Here is a 16,111-nt window from a genome sequence, read left to right as displayed (position 1 = left end):
CGTTAAGTGTTAACAACAAAGCATGCATCGAATAAGCCGATGTCTGTCTAGTAATCAGTTTCATTGTCTGACACTTAAGCAGCCCTATGTCATTTACGTCAATCTTCCAAATTCGGTGCAGGGGAGAGTCAAAATTGAAAAATGAGGGTCAATGTACATTTTAGAATAGACTTGGTTCAAGTCGGTGAATTTTTAAAAAATAAAATCATTTATAATAGTTTCTCTTTTCTCTCCTATTTCGTACAAATTAAACCTATTCCGAATTTGGGAGCCCTGACCAGGTTTTCCCAGCGATATAATAGGTTACCTTTGAGTCTGCGCAGTAGTGAGTTAGTTTCTGCCAGATTTGAAACTCCCCTGTATAGCGTTCACCCACTCATCGCATCCACTCCGCTCACACGTTTCACATGAAAATAAAACACAAATCGTTGTGTTCACTCCACTCAAACATTCCCCAATCACAGACTTGAACCAAGTCTATGTACATTTTAGAAGGGGGGAGAGTTACAGTTTACATGATGAACCCTCGTCCCTCCCCATCTTCCTTTGCCCACTCATAGTAATTGAAGCTCCCTTAGTTTCAGAGGATGCAGTGATAAATTGTATTCCTTCTTCAGAATGTTAAATGTTTGGTGGTCACAATGATAAAATCTACTTTTTAATTGGTGAACATGAGAGCTCGGGGGTAACGACTGCCTGATTGGTGATAACCTATCTCAGAAGTCGTGAGTGACATTGGCACGTTTCATTGACGATTTATATGGTCTGAAGGATATAGAGCAAGGTACAGATAATCTGAATGAGTATTTTAGTGTCTGCTCGCAATAATCTGGTATCTCAATGTGCATGCCTCTCTGCCATTGATTATGAGAAGACTAAAGTAGTGCAATACACTGCACAACAATGACCGTTATAAAGTGTCCATGAGGAAGGGGTGATTGAGATGGGATAGAGGGAATTTACGGGTGACCCTAAAATGAAGGGGAAAGGGGATACAAAGGGGTCATGATATTCACATTCTGAGTAGATAAAACTTGGGTTACACTATGCCAAAATATTGTCCTGACTTCGATAAAAATATCAAAAAATGAAATATTTTCCTCACGCTTAAGGGACTTATGTTAGCGAACAAGGCGGGGGGCTTTACAATCCAATATATAGAAGGACTAGCACCATATTTATGGGGACCTATAACTATCACTGATGCCTTGAAGGGGGATATGTTATTCACATTAATAGAAGAAAACACTTTGATAACGATATGCAAAAATGAAATATTGTCCTTACGCTTAAGGGACTTATGTTTATTAAGAGAGGTGGGGAGGGGGCTGTATGTACAATGCAATATATACAAGCACTCGTGCCATTCTGAGGCAGGGCCTATAACAATCACTGATGCTATGAAGGGGGACATGATATTCACAGTGTAAGAAGAGAACAGTTTGATAAAAAAATCACAAAATCAAGTATTATTCTAACACTTCAGGGACTTATCTTTTTGGATGAAGGGAGGGGGTTTAGTACAATGCATTGTCTCGGAGCACTAGCACCATACAGATCAAGGACCTATAACTATCACTGATGCCATGAAGGGGAGATGATCTTTAATGTGTGAGTAGGGAACACTTGGATAACGAGATTCGAAAACAAAATATTGTCCTCTGGCACAAGGGACTTGTGTGAACGGACTGGGGGGGGGGGGGGGGGGGGGAGGTTTTGTGTCTGATATATATTGTAGAGGCACCAGCACCATATTACAGACAGGGCCTATAACTTTCACTGTTACCACAAAGGGGGACATGATATTCTCAGTGTCAGTAGAGAAGACTTTGATAATAAGCTCCAGGGACTGATGTTAAAGGAAGAAGGGGGATGGCTTTGTTTATAATGTATAATATACAGGCACCACCACCATACTAAAGATTGGGCCTATAACTTCACTGATGCCACAAAGGGAACATGATATTCCCAGTGTCAGCAGAGAATACTTTGATAAAAAGATGGAACAAATAAATATTGTCCTCAGGCTTAAGGGACTGATGTTATAGGACAAGGGGGTGGGGCTGAGTGTAAAATGTATAATATACAGGCACCACCACCATTCTAAAGACGGGGCCTATAACTTTCACTGATGCCACGAAGGGGGACATGCTATTCTGAGTGTCATCAGAGAACTCTTTGATAATAATATGCATATGCAAAAAAGAAATATTGTCCTCAAGCTTCAGGGACTGATGTCATAGGACGAAGGGCGTGGGGGCTTTGTGTATAATGTATAATACACAGGCACCACCACCATACTAAAGACGGGACCTATAACTTTCATTGATGCCACGAAGGGGGACATGATATTCTCAGTTTCAGTGGAGAATACTTTGATAAAAAGATGCTGAAAAGAAATATTGTCCTCGGGCCTTTGGGACTGATGTTATAGAACGAGGCGGGCAAGGGCTTTGTGCATAATGTATAATATACAGGCTCGACCACCATACTAAAGACGGGCCTATAACTTTCACTGACGCCACGAAGGGGACATGATATTCTCAGTGACAGTAGAGAACAGCTTGATAAAAAGATGCAAATATGAAATATTGTACTCAGGCTTAAGGGACTTATGTTATAGGATGAAGGGGAGGGCTTTGTGTACAAAGCATAGTACGCAAGCACCAGCACCAGCCTGAACTCGGGGACTGCAAGTCTAACACGATTGGAACTAATTTTGGATAATTGGATGGTGAAGTTTATCCATATAATCTGTAAATGTCACCTCATCTGCTTTTCTTTTTAAGTTACACACTTGTTTTTTTTTGAGTAATTTGTAATATTGCAACATTAAGCTATACGGCACCAAACACTTTTGAGAAATTTGAAAAATATGAATATCCAATTATCCCATATTAGTTCCAATCGTGTTCTCTGAAACTGCATTGAAACAGGCAAAGACTGAAGGGCGCAAAATTTTTCATCAATCGCAAATTGGTGGTGGTAATGACATTCAAAATATTGTTACAAAACTCTTTGATGAAAATATAGAGTAGTGACATATTGTACTCACACTCTAGGGCTGATATTGTAGGTAGAAGGGGCGACTTTCGTACAGTTCAGCATTTACAAGTACACACAGAAGGGGCTAAAGAATTTGCACTGACTGAATTACGGCCGGGGCATACAATGCTTGCAGTATTATTCTATAAGAACACTGTGATCCATATATGTATAAGCAAAATATTGTTCTCACACTCAGGGAGTTATGTTATCTTGGCGAAAGAACAATGCAATGCTGGACATACAAGTATCACATTGAAGCAGGCCTATAACTTTCCCTTATGTCCTGAAGGGAGGGCATGATATTCACAGCTTTACTGGCGGACACGTTATAACAATAGGCAGCATCGAGATGTTGAACTCACACTCCAGGGCTTTATTTCAATGGTGTCTTGGTTGAAGGGGCATTTGCGCGCAAGGCAATATACAGATGCAATTGAGTGGCAGGGTGACTGAGTTTCACTTATGCTCTGAAGGTAAACAGAATATTCGTAGTTTTATCAGAGAACACTGTGGTATCAATATTTAAAATTTCCTCTCGTACTTTAAGAAATGTTTTACTGGCAAAGGTTCGGGAGTTGGATTTGTGAACGATGCAGGATATACAAGTACAAGGCTGAGCATTCTTATTATTTCAGGGGACACTTAAGGTGAAGTACTACGAATTACGTCAAAATTAAGTTGTGGTGTCATTTTCTTGAAACTTTGCACAAATATTCTTGGAAGTTGTGCAAGTGCAAAAATGAAATAAAAAATGGGGGTCACCACGCTCGTTTCTATGGAAACGGACGTTAAAATGGCGTCGTTAGAAATAAATAAAAATGATATAATTCACTTAAACTAAAGAAAGCAATTATAAAACGCTTAGCAAATGAGTTAATTTTAATAAATACCAAGACTTAAGATCCATATCCATCGAATGTATAGTTTCATGATGTTTGTAAAGAAATTTTAACATAAGTATCGATTACAAAATGACGATATCGAAATTATATCACTACATAATTTTCGAACTTTCTTCCTGTCGCTTTGAATGGTGTCATTTTGACCAAATTTGGCGAATAAACTCCTGACATAATACCATTTAGTTTACACTTTTAATAAAAGGGTGTCACCACGCTACTTTTTACAATATCTCCAGGTGAATGGATAATTTGCGCCACATAAATGGGAGAGAAATGTTAATTTTCGCTCATATTGAATAAAAACCAGCTTCCTAGGGGGTCAAAATATGACAAGGTTATAGGTCACATGTATTTCTAAGACACTGGGTCAAAAAATTAGGTAAAAGCGCAATTTCAACAATGACAGGTGATGTTAAATATATGCGCTACAAAATAACCCATTTGCGGCAGGCTGGAGTTAAATCTGCGCAGAAACGTTCTAAAGCATGTGCGCGTCCGAATTCGTCGCCCTTTACCTTAATTCACAAAATGATTTAGAGAAGTGAATAATGGTTAAGGCTACCTCCTAGCTTAAGAAATCATATTTCGGATTCATAAGGTACAAGAAAAAAAAAACAAATTATATTTTGTGTATTTTCATCAAATATTGCAATATTATATCACGCAACTATAATGACCCACTCTGTCTGTGTGTAGAGTGTCAGAGAGAACACTTAGGTAGACACTTAGACAATACCTAGAATGGAACTCTGTATGTTAACTCAAGGATGTTTGCTTGATGGAAGTGAGCGGATCTTAGATAGTGTCGAGAGACTATAGGGCTTGATCACTGGTATAAACAGGGTCGCCAATGACAGCGGGAAAATATGCCGAATGAAAATTACAAAAAAATGTGGTAATTCTGCAATTTGAAAGTCACTAAAACATTCCGATGAAGGTCTGGTAGAACGTTTAGAATATGTTCTTTTCAATTTGAATTTTGAGAACTATAATGCAGACAAGATGGTCTCCCACTCGAAAGATCTAATGGTCTATCCCCAGGTTATTATAATAGGATTAGGAAGTCATTATTGGTCTCCGTCATTGGTCACTATCAAGTTTAAGACTGTTACACAAGTATTGGTGCTTCATAAGAGTATTGAATAACAACAATTTAACGCTACTATTCGACGGTAAGCCCTTATTATTTGTGCACTTGTAGATAATGTAGTAGTGGCCAAAGTAATTGTGGCATGAAAGTCGTCGAATTCTAGAGTCAGCGCGTGCCTTAATCATTTTCAGCACATTTGGCAGACCACCCCACCAATCCAACAATACACAGTTTGCACAAGGAATTGTTGTATACCATCAAGTGATATATAGTACTGGTAAAGGTACAGGAGGAGATATATATTTACAAGTTACCAACGAGCAAAACCAAGAAAGGTAAAATTGAACCATATTCATATTTAACTATATGAGTTGTGGATCTGCTGTCGGAGAAGCAGAACTTAAGTATGTGATTGGTAGGTTGAAACTGCATCGGTTACATAATTCCTCCGTGACTTTGCGTTTCTGCTGTGAAACCACAGCTGTACTCTGTTAACGGCCTTGTGTCAACTTTAACTTTTAAAGTTTGATGTAGTAATTCAATTTGTACCTTCTCTGTCAGAGATGCTAAGCTTATACAGATGGATATGTGGCGGTGTCCGTCGTCTGTCGTCCGCCATCAGTCGTTCAGCACCCGTCAATTATTTACATGCAAAGTGTCTTCTTTAAAATTGCAGGTCTGATTCCTTTATAATATTTAAAGTAAAGATAAAGATACCCGGGGCTGACCTTCATCAAATTGTCCACATTGTGATGAAATACGCAAATTTGTAAGTAGAAGGCTAATTTTGCTATTTTGGAACAAAAAAATCTCCTTAACGGCTGGCCTGATAGCTTTACTGTAATATTAATATCAGCTGTTCTTTAAATGTCCCGCCGTCAGACAGACAGACATACAACCAGACATACAGATTGATAACTCTCAGGAAATCTGGTACATGGAGTCTGTTTGAGAATGACAAAAGTTAGTTTTTAGCTATTATAGACTATAGTCTATAGAAGCTATTGGGATGGATATCCTTCCGGCGTCCGTCGTCAGTCTGTATACGTATGTATGTATGTATGTATGTATGTATGTATGTATGTATGTATGTATGTATGTATGTCTGTTTGGGAGGCGTCCGTCCACTTGAATATCTTGAGAACCGCAGTACTTACTGATTTGATATTTGGTGTGTAGATGAAAAAATGTGATAATGAGAATTTTTTTTTTAAATTTGTTGATATTGTGGAAAATATGCAAATTGGCACCAAAAAAGGCGTTTTTGATAAAAAAACTTCTTCATAACCGCTGGTCGGACAGCTTTGTTATTTGGTATACAGGTCCCTAGGGATAACCCAATAATGGCAATCATACCAATCCATAATCCAATAACACTAGGTCAGAATTCGTAAGACAATAGTTGTAAACATAGACACAAAACAGCACAGAACAGACAGTAAATAGACGGTATACAAACAAAGTCAAATTCATGAAAGAAAGATATATGGACCTCTGGCCAACAGACCAAGAAGTGACTAAGATTTGTTCAAATTGTGGTGAAATATGCAAATCTGTATTTTTAAGGAATTTTTTTGTCATTTTTGGTCAAAACTTTATTTCATCAAAACCGCTCTTCTGACAGCTTTGATATTTGGTATACAGGTTCCTACAGATGAACTTAATATGATGTATTTAATATATGATGAAATCTGCAATTTTGTATTTTTGGTGCAATTTTTGCCATTTTTGGTCAAAAAATGTTTCTCAAAAACTAGGTGGTCTGATGCCTTTGATATTTGGCATACAGGTTCCTAAGGGTTGCCTTAGTTTGATATATTGAAATTTGATGAAATCTTCAATTTTTGTATTTTTGGGTCAATTTTTGCCATTTTTGGTCAAAATATTTGTTTCTCAAAAGTTACTCATCTGATAGCTTTGATATTTGGTATACAGGTTTCTAGGCTTTATCTTAATGTAATATATTGAAATTATGATGAAATCTTCAATTTTGTATTTTTGAAGCTAATTTTGCCATTTTTGGTCAGGCCATTCTGAAATGGGCTATCAAAGATATCCACCTTCTTCATCAATACATGTGTCACAAAAAGTTATTCTCTACATAACACAGCAGAGCTCTGTCACTGTTGGGTTGCTTGTTTTTTCAAAACCGCTGGTCAGACAGCTTTAATATTTGGTTTACGGGTCCTTAGGATGACTTCAGTGAGATAATTTCATACAGTCAGGAAATACTTAATTTTGTATCCATGTCTATAGTAGCTTCAGGGACTTTGGCCCTATGTTTATTGCATATGGCTTGCATATTTATGTTTATTTGCATAATTAGTGAGTTTCAAAAAACGGATATACATTGAGAAGGTCTACACTAAATGTGATGAGATTTTCTACAAACGATGATCAAACTAGGATATATAAGCTGTGAAATATATGGAGGATGACATGAAAATTAATTGCTAATTTGCATCTTTGATGAACTTTCTTAATATAGGATATGTATCTGGATTAATTCTACCAAAGGTTCCTGAAAGGTGCTGTATAAATCGAAGATGCAATGCTATAAAATTATTTATATTAACTAATTTGTAATTTGCATTACTGGATTTGATAAAATTTAATGAAACTTAATATGTTCATTGAAAATGATGTGCTATTTCATTATTGAAAGTTATTAAACATTCTTAGATCAAGTCGTTACAAATTTGCATATTTGATATGATTCAAAATAGTGTTTACGAGAAAGAATAGTCGTTTTGAAAATCAAGGTATCTCTACTTTGTGTCAAATTGAATGATAAGACACTCATTTCTGCTCAAAGGACACTTGCTATTATATATAACTGTATTTTAAAAATTCTTTTCCATTTTTTTCAGATGTCAGATTCATGCAACCCATTCATGACGGACAAACATAATGAATTTACCTTGTCAGAAGTTGAGGAAATACTAGTCAGTGAAGCAAAACGTGATAAGATCACACATGAACCCCCTGTGAAACCTAAGGGTGGAGATGTCTTTTTGTACAAAGCAAAGTCTGCAAGAGAGGAACGGGCACTGGATTTTCGCAATGATCAGTACCGATGGATATCTAAGGGTGATAACACTGACGGAGAAGAAAGCAACAATCAACCTTACTAAAAAGATACTACTATCTTAAGGACCCTGATGGTAAAGGAAAAGATTCATTAATGGGCTTTCGACGTCTAGTCTACTGTTTTAGAGCAGATGATACAGATGAAAGAAAATTATATCTGCTGCATTACATTGGTGATGAAACACTTTTCAAAGACATAGATCATGGAAGTAGGAAGGTTAACAACCGGCCATTCATTCCTGTAAAGAAAAGTGTCATCGCCGATGTAAAAAATGAAGTTGACAGTGGGAGAGAGCCGATCAATATTTATAAGAAAATGCAGAGCAGTAAAGGACAGTTTTCCTCTCATGAGAGGATGCCCATTGACAGACCGAGGGACTTGAAACAGGTAGAAAATGCAATTTATGCTTTCCGCAAAGATAAAAAAGTAACAGATGGTGAAATATTCAGTCTTTATGGACTAGCAGCTCATCTCGATAAAGTTATAGGCGCCGTCTTTAGTATGGTGGTGGTGCCTGTATATTACACATTATACACAAAGCCCTCCCCCCTTTGTCCTATAACATTAGTCCCTTAAGCATCAGTACAATATTTTATATTTTATTTTTGCATATTGTTAGTCCCCACGGACACCGTCCGGGGGACTTCTAGGTATGGTCATGTCCGTGCGTATGTACGTCCGTGCGTCCGTTCACGCAGATATCTCAGGGATACCTGGAGTTTTTCATTCAAACTTGAACAAGGATTACTTCATATGTCATACATATGCACGTCGATTTTTTTTGGGGGGGGGTCATACGATCCAATATGACCGCCGTGTGGCAAATTTGTTACGGTATTTTTTCATGTACGGAGCCATAACTCGGGCACGTGTCAACTGATTTTATTCAAAGTTGGTACAAGGACATTGACCTATGTCATGCATATGCACTTTGATTTGTTTCACGATATGATCCAATATGGTTTTTCTCGAGGGTCTATGGTTCTTGGTAGTTCTTGCAATGTTAAAACACCTTGGGATTGGTTCTCTTGTTACATGAAAATTTGCTGATCACATGTGTGAAACTGTCAACCTCACACAATTAGTTTTGGTGTGAAACAAGGGAAAGATATTTTGTGTAGAACCTCACGGCAGTTTTGCTCTGATACTTAGCTTTGAGTATCATACAAAACTATGGAGGGGACGTTGTAGACAAAAGATATTAGGTTATAAACGATTTTATCCTCACGATACCCTTGATGGGAATTATATAAACTAGCGTTCTGGATTCACATTTAAAGATCAACAAATGGATTTCACAATATCCAAATACCATTTTTCTTTGGTGACAACATTTTCCATTTCGTCAAGTAAATTATTTTTCTGACTTTTAAACCTTCGTACGAAAGTACATGCAAGTCAACGTGGGGTTTACGCAGCCGCAGTTCTTGAGTTGTAACATGTGTCAATCTGCTGATGAACAAGATTAAAGGTGAGAGCGGTAGACTATTATGACTGGAGTTCACATTTCATATTGCGGTAAACCAGGCAGAACGAAGTAACAGCTTCTAGACAAAACAACTGTGGAGTGTGGCAACCTGGTGGTTTTGTCGATCGATTGCGTGGAGGGCCCACTGAATAGCTGATGAAATGATCCATGCAATGCGCAATTCCTTCTCCTCCATGCTCTGTTTGATGTTGTAAGATAATCCTTTAAAACAATGTCGGAGCGTGCACATTCCTCTGGATTGATACATTTGGTTGTCTCCGATTACAGTGTCAACAGTCTGCAGCATTCGGGACTATTTTGTCAAAAAAGTGTTGGGCAATACAAACAGGAATGAAGTCTACACCTCCCCTAGTTCTAAATAGTCCGAAACTGTCATTTACGTGTATACACAAGATGATGAAAAGTTGACGTCATGTAAAACTCCATTAAGGTAGTATCGAAAGTGAAAGACTTAAACTTTTGATCAAACTTTCCTCACGGAATATTTCAATCATTCTCTTTCAAAACCAGAGGGCGGAGTCACCGTGCAAATTTTAGCGCTAGAGAAATACATTTATACCGAAGATTTATCGATATTTGAAATTCAATATGGCCGCTGTAGTTATTTTAACTCGATGTGGAGAAAGCAAATTTTACATTTTCAAGAAAGTAAGACTGAAAATTTTATTAACAAAATGGGCTTCAAAATGGACCCTTCCAAGTGGTAGACCAGAAAAGCACTCTAAACATTTGAGAGTTCAAATATCTGTCTCTGTAACTTTTAAAGTATTTTGTTCTGCTTTTAACGAACAATTTCTTTAGGGTCATAACTCATAATTAGTCATGATCGATTTCTCCGATGGAAAAGTATAATACTTTTGTCAACACACAGCATACTTACAAAAATACCTAGTTGAACTGGAGGACTCTTAAACCATATTCAGAATCTATTCGCGCTGTTGTAATATATTATTCAAAGTGTACGACAATGAGCGTTCACAGTGTTGCCTTCGTCGTCTGTGAACAGTGTTTTTGGCTCAGGTTCTGAACATCTTCAGAACTCAATGCAGTTATATGTATTTTTGGAATCATACTACTATTATGATGACAGAAATATTACATTTGCTGAAAATACTAACGACAGTCCCTCCACAAACGAGGCACAATGTAAACTTTAGTCCTGGTTAATTATGCCTTATAGACCATTGCAGTTCCTTGTTCCTCTCGCAAAATCACGTCAAAATGTCTTGTGCCCAACTTGTCAACATATACGACCTGTATGCGCGTAATCTTCAATACATTTATTATCGGTGACAGGTAAATTTTAGTCCGGACTACTTTTGTCAACACAATTGCATATTATACATAAGATGTTTTTTCTTTGCGCTAATTTGGAAGATCATGACATGGCTATAAAGCTTAAACTCTTTATCGCCACTATATCGATAAAGATGAAAATCTTGTTTCCCAGGACTAAAATTGCTATGATATAAAAAGTTACAGGACCTGTATTGTCCGTTTAAGCACAGACAAATAGAAAGACAGTCTTCTAATAAAAAAAGTATTTGTCTGTGGTTTAAGTAGACGATTACAGTAACTTTTAATATTTTTGCTTTGCGGAACGAGTACTTTTCGAAATTTGTTTTCTCTAAAATTTGGTGAAATGTGATTTAGTAGCCTCTTCAATATTGTGTATACTCGATGTTGTTGACCGTAAATTTTACTCCGAACTAAAATTCAGCCGCCAACGATAAAATCGGACACGCTATTATAGTTGTGGATTGAGTATTACAAGAACAACAGAAAAACACTCAGGAAATATCAAAAACTACACCTACTGGATAATACTCTGCTGTGGTGCATTATTGATGATAGCTTGTAATGACATTGAGATTACAATTTGTGTTAAATTGACCCAGGAAGACGCTCGCAATGTCATCGTTGTATGTTAGATACAGGCTATCCGATATAGAATAAAGTCATGGTTTTTTTTAATTGAAAAGAGACGATTTGTATATTTCTTTGTGTTCGTTAGCATGTACACTTGCTTGAATTTTATTCTGAAATAGATCATCAAATGTCTTATTTTTTTAGAGTTCCAGTTGTATATTTAATCACTCATATGTACATACTTACCCGAAAACAAACAAACAAACAAACAAACAAACAAAAAAACCCGCGTGGCCTATAGGGATATACCAGCGTACATTGAAGAATATACACATACTAACTTCTTCTATTTAGTCAATTTGTAGTATGCAACTGTGCAAAAGGAAATCTTTGGAATAACCAAAAAAATAAAAGCTTTTCCATCGTGACCAGTGACATAATTTTGTCAAGAATAGAGAACATAGGAGCACAATTGTGGGGTTGCCGATTTCTCATCTCCCCATTATTGCTATTTGTTTTGTCAAAGAGAACTCATTATGTTGACTCAGGATCTCTGATGACACTGGATAGTGGTTAATAAAGAAAAATAATCTCCGTATTCATGAAATTTGGAATTTGTTTTTCAGTTCCTGACCCAGTATTTTTTTAATTTTGACGAAACATGTTTCTCTTGACGCAGTGTATAATGCAGTTATGGATGCTTCAAACAAACCCTTTATCGTTCTGTGCATATCCAAAATATTTCTAGGTTCGTGTGGCAACATGAAGCCCGAAAATCTCCGGTTTATAATCCTCAGGACAATCAGATAATCCCTTGCTATTTTATTTTCATTTATTGAATTTTGTTGCGTCGTCGAAGCACAAAACAAGCCGAGCAACTCAAACAATCACACATTCATATCTATATAGATATAATGCATACCGTTGCATACAAGTGCACCCAACCGTAATAATCTGGCATACTCGTTACGAAAGATGGATAAAACACTTTTCCAGCCTTTGTAAACCTTCCTCCATTAATGTTCCGGTCTCCCATTTTCGTGGTGATTGACAAGGGATTTGCCCGTGAGATGAAAGATCTTTACTTTTGGAAAAGATTCACACTTTCACACCGTCGATAGAAAAGTGTTGAATGACTGGTAACAGTGGGTCTGGGAGTGTGGATCAGAGTGGATGATATCTGAAATGCTCCATCATGCATGGTCTGTGGGCTTCGTGTTACTTCTGTGTGAGTTCACATTATTACCACTTCTTGATAAGCTATGGTATAAAAGTACTGTCATGGGAAAATATTTTCGTTTTAATCAGTGAATCGGACACCAGCACACTCACGGTCTGCTGAAGTTCCGTTAATTTTATTATCCAGATGGATTTGACCTGATTTTTATCACTTGACCTCTTGACTTCTTGGAGATGTCAGATTGTGAAATGCAAATAGCCTTTGGACTGTTTTCAGAAGAAATCTTTCAGTTTTTACAGGAAAATAATAAATCAATCGTGAATTGGCCAACAGTGCTCAGCGGTGTCGGGGATTGTTTGCTAATATTTACCCACAATCGATAATTAAGCTGTAATTTATTAGTGTCCGCGATACTTTCTGATCGTAAAGAATTAGACATGCTAATATTTACGCACAATCGATAATTAAGCGGTAATTTATTACTCCTCACGATACTTTCTGGTCGTAAAGAATTAGACATGATACATTGCTGACATGCTGCTTTCAGTTTTTGTCCGAAGCTTGTCTTGTCAGCCATCACATAGTGTGCTTAATTGCTTTGTGTATCTCTATTTGTGGAGCTGAGATCCTATCTTCAAACCTTTTTGTCGATAAAATCTTCGGAGCTAATAGTCACCAGATGTCTGTACTTACGTAAGCATGGCGCTGGAAGTTCTTTAATTCATCGATTTTCGTGTAGTTTTTATGTAACAGAAAGACATCTATGTTTTTTTCACTGATTTGAGCGATAAATGCGTTTTTCATTTTAGCAACTGAAAGATCGAATGTTCTGCTCATGAACGTCTATGATAAAAACAGAATGCATAGCCCTTCCCCGGTCGTCAGTGATCGAGAGAATTTTCATGCCTCCGTGTTTGTAATGAGAGCCTTATATCATGTATATGTGAGTCCACATCACTTAAATTTGAGTCACATAATATAACATGTATAGGTAAGTAATCCACAAATTCACGCTGCATTATTGAATAGATGGATATTCGATCACAAAGTCCTGTTTTTGCTTTTATCGTCCGGCATATTGTCGCAAGCATGTTTTTTATTCTTTGTAAACTTAGTCCAGTCATTTTAGGCCAAAAAAGGGGGTAACCCACCACAAATTGCAACAGAATTTATTTTTTCACCATTCATCTCAGAAAAACCCATATAAAAACATATCAAAAGTCTTCCAAAATCCGAGGAGTGGAAAACCGCCTAATTTGCATAAATCCAAAATGGCCGCCCTGGTATTATAGTTTCAACGTTTTTGGCCACTTACTGCCAAATATTGGTCCAATTTAATAATTTTTTTTATTTCCATATACCTTGTACATTCCCTTCATATTTTAGACATTTTTACAATAATTCCATCGTTATTATTTACAAAACAGGAACATGAGTCCGAATTTTACTGTAAAACAATAGTATTCTCACACACTATGTCTTGTAATCAATACTTGTTTTATTTTATACGATACAAATGTCTGTAATGTGAAATAAATAAATAAATAAATAAATAAATAGATAAATAGATAGATAAATAGATAGATACATAAATAAATAAATAAATAAATAAGAAAGAAAGAAAGACAAGAAAGACAAAATTATTCATCAGTTGTTGTTCGTCTTTGCTAGTAAAGGGAAAGCAACTCCACTTCATATTTGGGTTGTTTGCGTTTTGTGTGTGATATTGTGTATAATATAAGTGTATATCATGTTTGGCTGTTTTGTGTAAAATGTTGCTCAGCCATGGCGAGACGTACCCGTAATCTACGTGTCTTGTGTTTATCCGCACTGGAGCGGAGAGATTGCTGTGACACTACGATACTTTGGCGCTACGTTTCGAAAACAGAGTTTTCTGGGGTACACACTTGGAGATAGGTTCGGATTAGAGAGAGACAGAATGGCCGGAGACAGCTTTGTATTGTGTCTTAGTATGACCAAGATCAAAGATAAAAAAGGAAACACATAAACAAGAATCATAGAATGACAAAAATAACGAAAAGTCACAATAGAACAAAATTGAGCACTGCATCAAACAACTCAGATTCATTAAGAACCTATCGACACACAAACTCACCAACATTGAAATCAACGTACTTAGCAAAGGCTTAAAATTCATTCCCACAAACAAATCGTCCTAACAGAATCCACCTGGGACATAAAATATGCATTCCGAAAATGAGACTCCGATATATCATGAGACACAGACCGTACAACACCCAGTCAAAATGAACTCGAAATGGATCCCACATACAACCGAGAACACAAAACTAGAAAATTATTTGGAAGCAACAAAATTGGCTATTGTTAACACACCTATTCGAAACACAAAAAAACAACATGACACGTGCAGAACAAATAGTGTCAAAATAGTGTTGAAAACGCTATCAAAAAACAAGAAGATAACCATCAAACCGTTTGATAAAGGACTGGGTACAGCAATTTTAAAACACTGATGATTACATAAGAGAATGTCAACTTAACGATCAACAATACTACACAAAATTGGCAACAGATGACACAAAAAATACAATAGAAGACATACCGGTACACAATCTCATAACAGAAATGTACAATGAGAAACACATTGACCATCACACATATGAATATTTGAATCCAGTACTCGATAGAAAAATAAGAACGCCAATTTGGTACCTTCTACCGAAAATACACAAAGTGCCGCCACCAGGAGCTATGTTCGTAGTACGGCCAATCATAAGTGGATGCTCCAGTCCAACATTTCACATATCAGAATTCATTGACCATTTTCTCAAAAAATCGTCAAGAAAGAACCAACATACATCAAAGACAACAGACTTTATACGGAAAATTGAGACAATCAAAGTTCTGGCCAAAGCGACACTAGTAACACTGGATGTAATTTCCATGTACACGAATACACCACATGACGAGGTAATGAATCAGTCGGCAGAGCATTAAATCAGAAAGATCATCAAATAATTACATAATCAAGCAACCACCAACGAAACACATGATAGCTCTGCTAGAAGTAATCTTAAAAAAAACAACACATTCGAATTCAACGATGAATTCTACTGGTAAATATGGGGATGCTCGATGGGGTCCCCGTCTTCTCCAGAAATAGCAGATATTACATTTCATGAGACAGAAACGAGAATAATACAGAAACACAAACAACAAATATCGACCTGGCTGAGGTTCAGGGACGATGTTTTTCTGATTTTCATCGGAACACAACACGAACTCAATGAATTCATATCAAACATCAACAAAATGCATCCTACTTTCAATTTTTCGTTTGAAAGCTCCTCTCAAGAAATCATATATTTAGACCTATCTACAAAGGTCGTCGATACAACAAAGAGAATATTCTCGACATCAACACACACACACAAAGCCAACAGATACATTTCAATCCTTA

At 36.8% G+C, this 16,111-nt stretch overlaps 1 protein-coding gene across 2 annotated transcripts in view; it reads left to right on the top strand.

Annotated features, from left to right (window-relative positions):
• Positions 1-5,060: 5,060 nt before the first annotated feature.
• The window catches only part of LOC139148242 (uncharacterized), a 75,224-nt gene continuing 64,173 nt past the window's right edge, over positions 5,061-16,111 (top strand). Inside the window, exons 1-2 of one of the 2 annotated variants that reach the window (XM_070719563.1) lie at positions 5,061-5,122; positions 7,911-8,518. In XM_070719563.1, coding sequence (XP_070575664.1) covers positions 8,225-8,518 — 294 coding nt within the window. In that variant the 5' untranslated portion in view covers positions 5,061-5,122; positions 7,911-8,224. Of the gene's footprint in view, positions 5,123-7,910; positions 8,519-12,611; positions 12,718-16,111 lie in introns of those variants that run through there. The other variant, XM_070719571.1, reaches the window with a different exon arrangement.

The sequence above is a fragment of the Ptychodera flava genome, chromosome 13, assembly GCF_041260155.1.
Source record: "Ptychodera flava strain L36383 chromosome 13, AS_Pfla_20210202, whole genome shotgun sequence".
NCBI lineage: Eukaryota > Metazoa > Hemichordata > Enteropneusta > Ptychoderidae > Ptychodera > Ptychodera flava.
The sequence above is the reverse complement of the archived record's forward strand: the minus strand, read 5'-3'. Positions and strand labels throughout refer to the sequence as shown.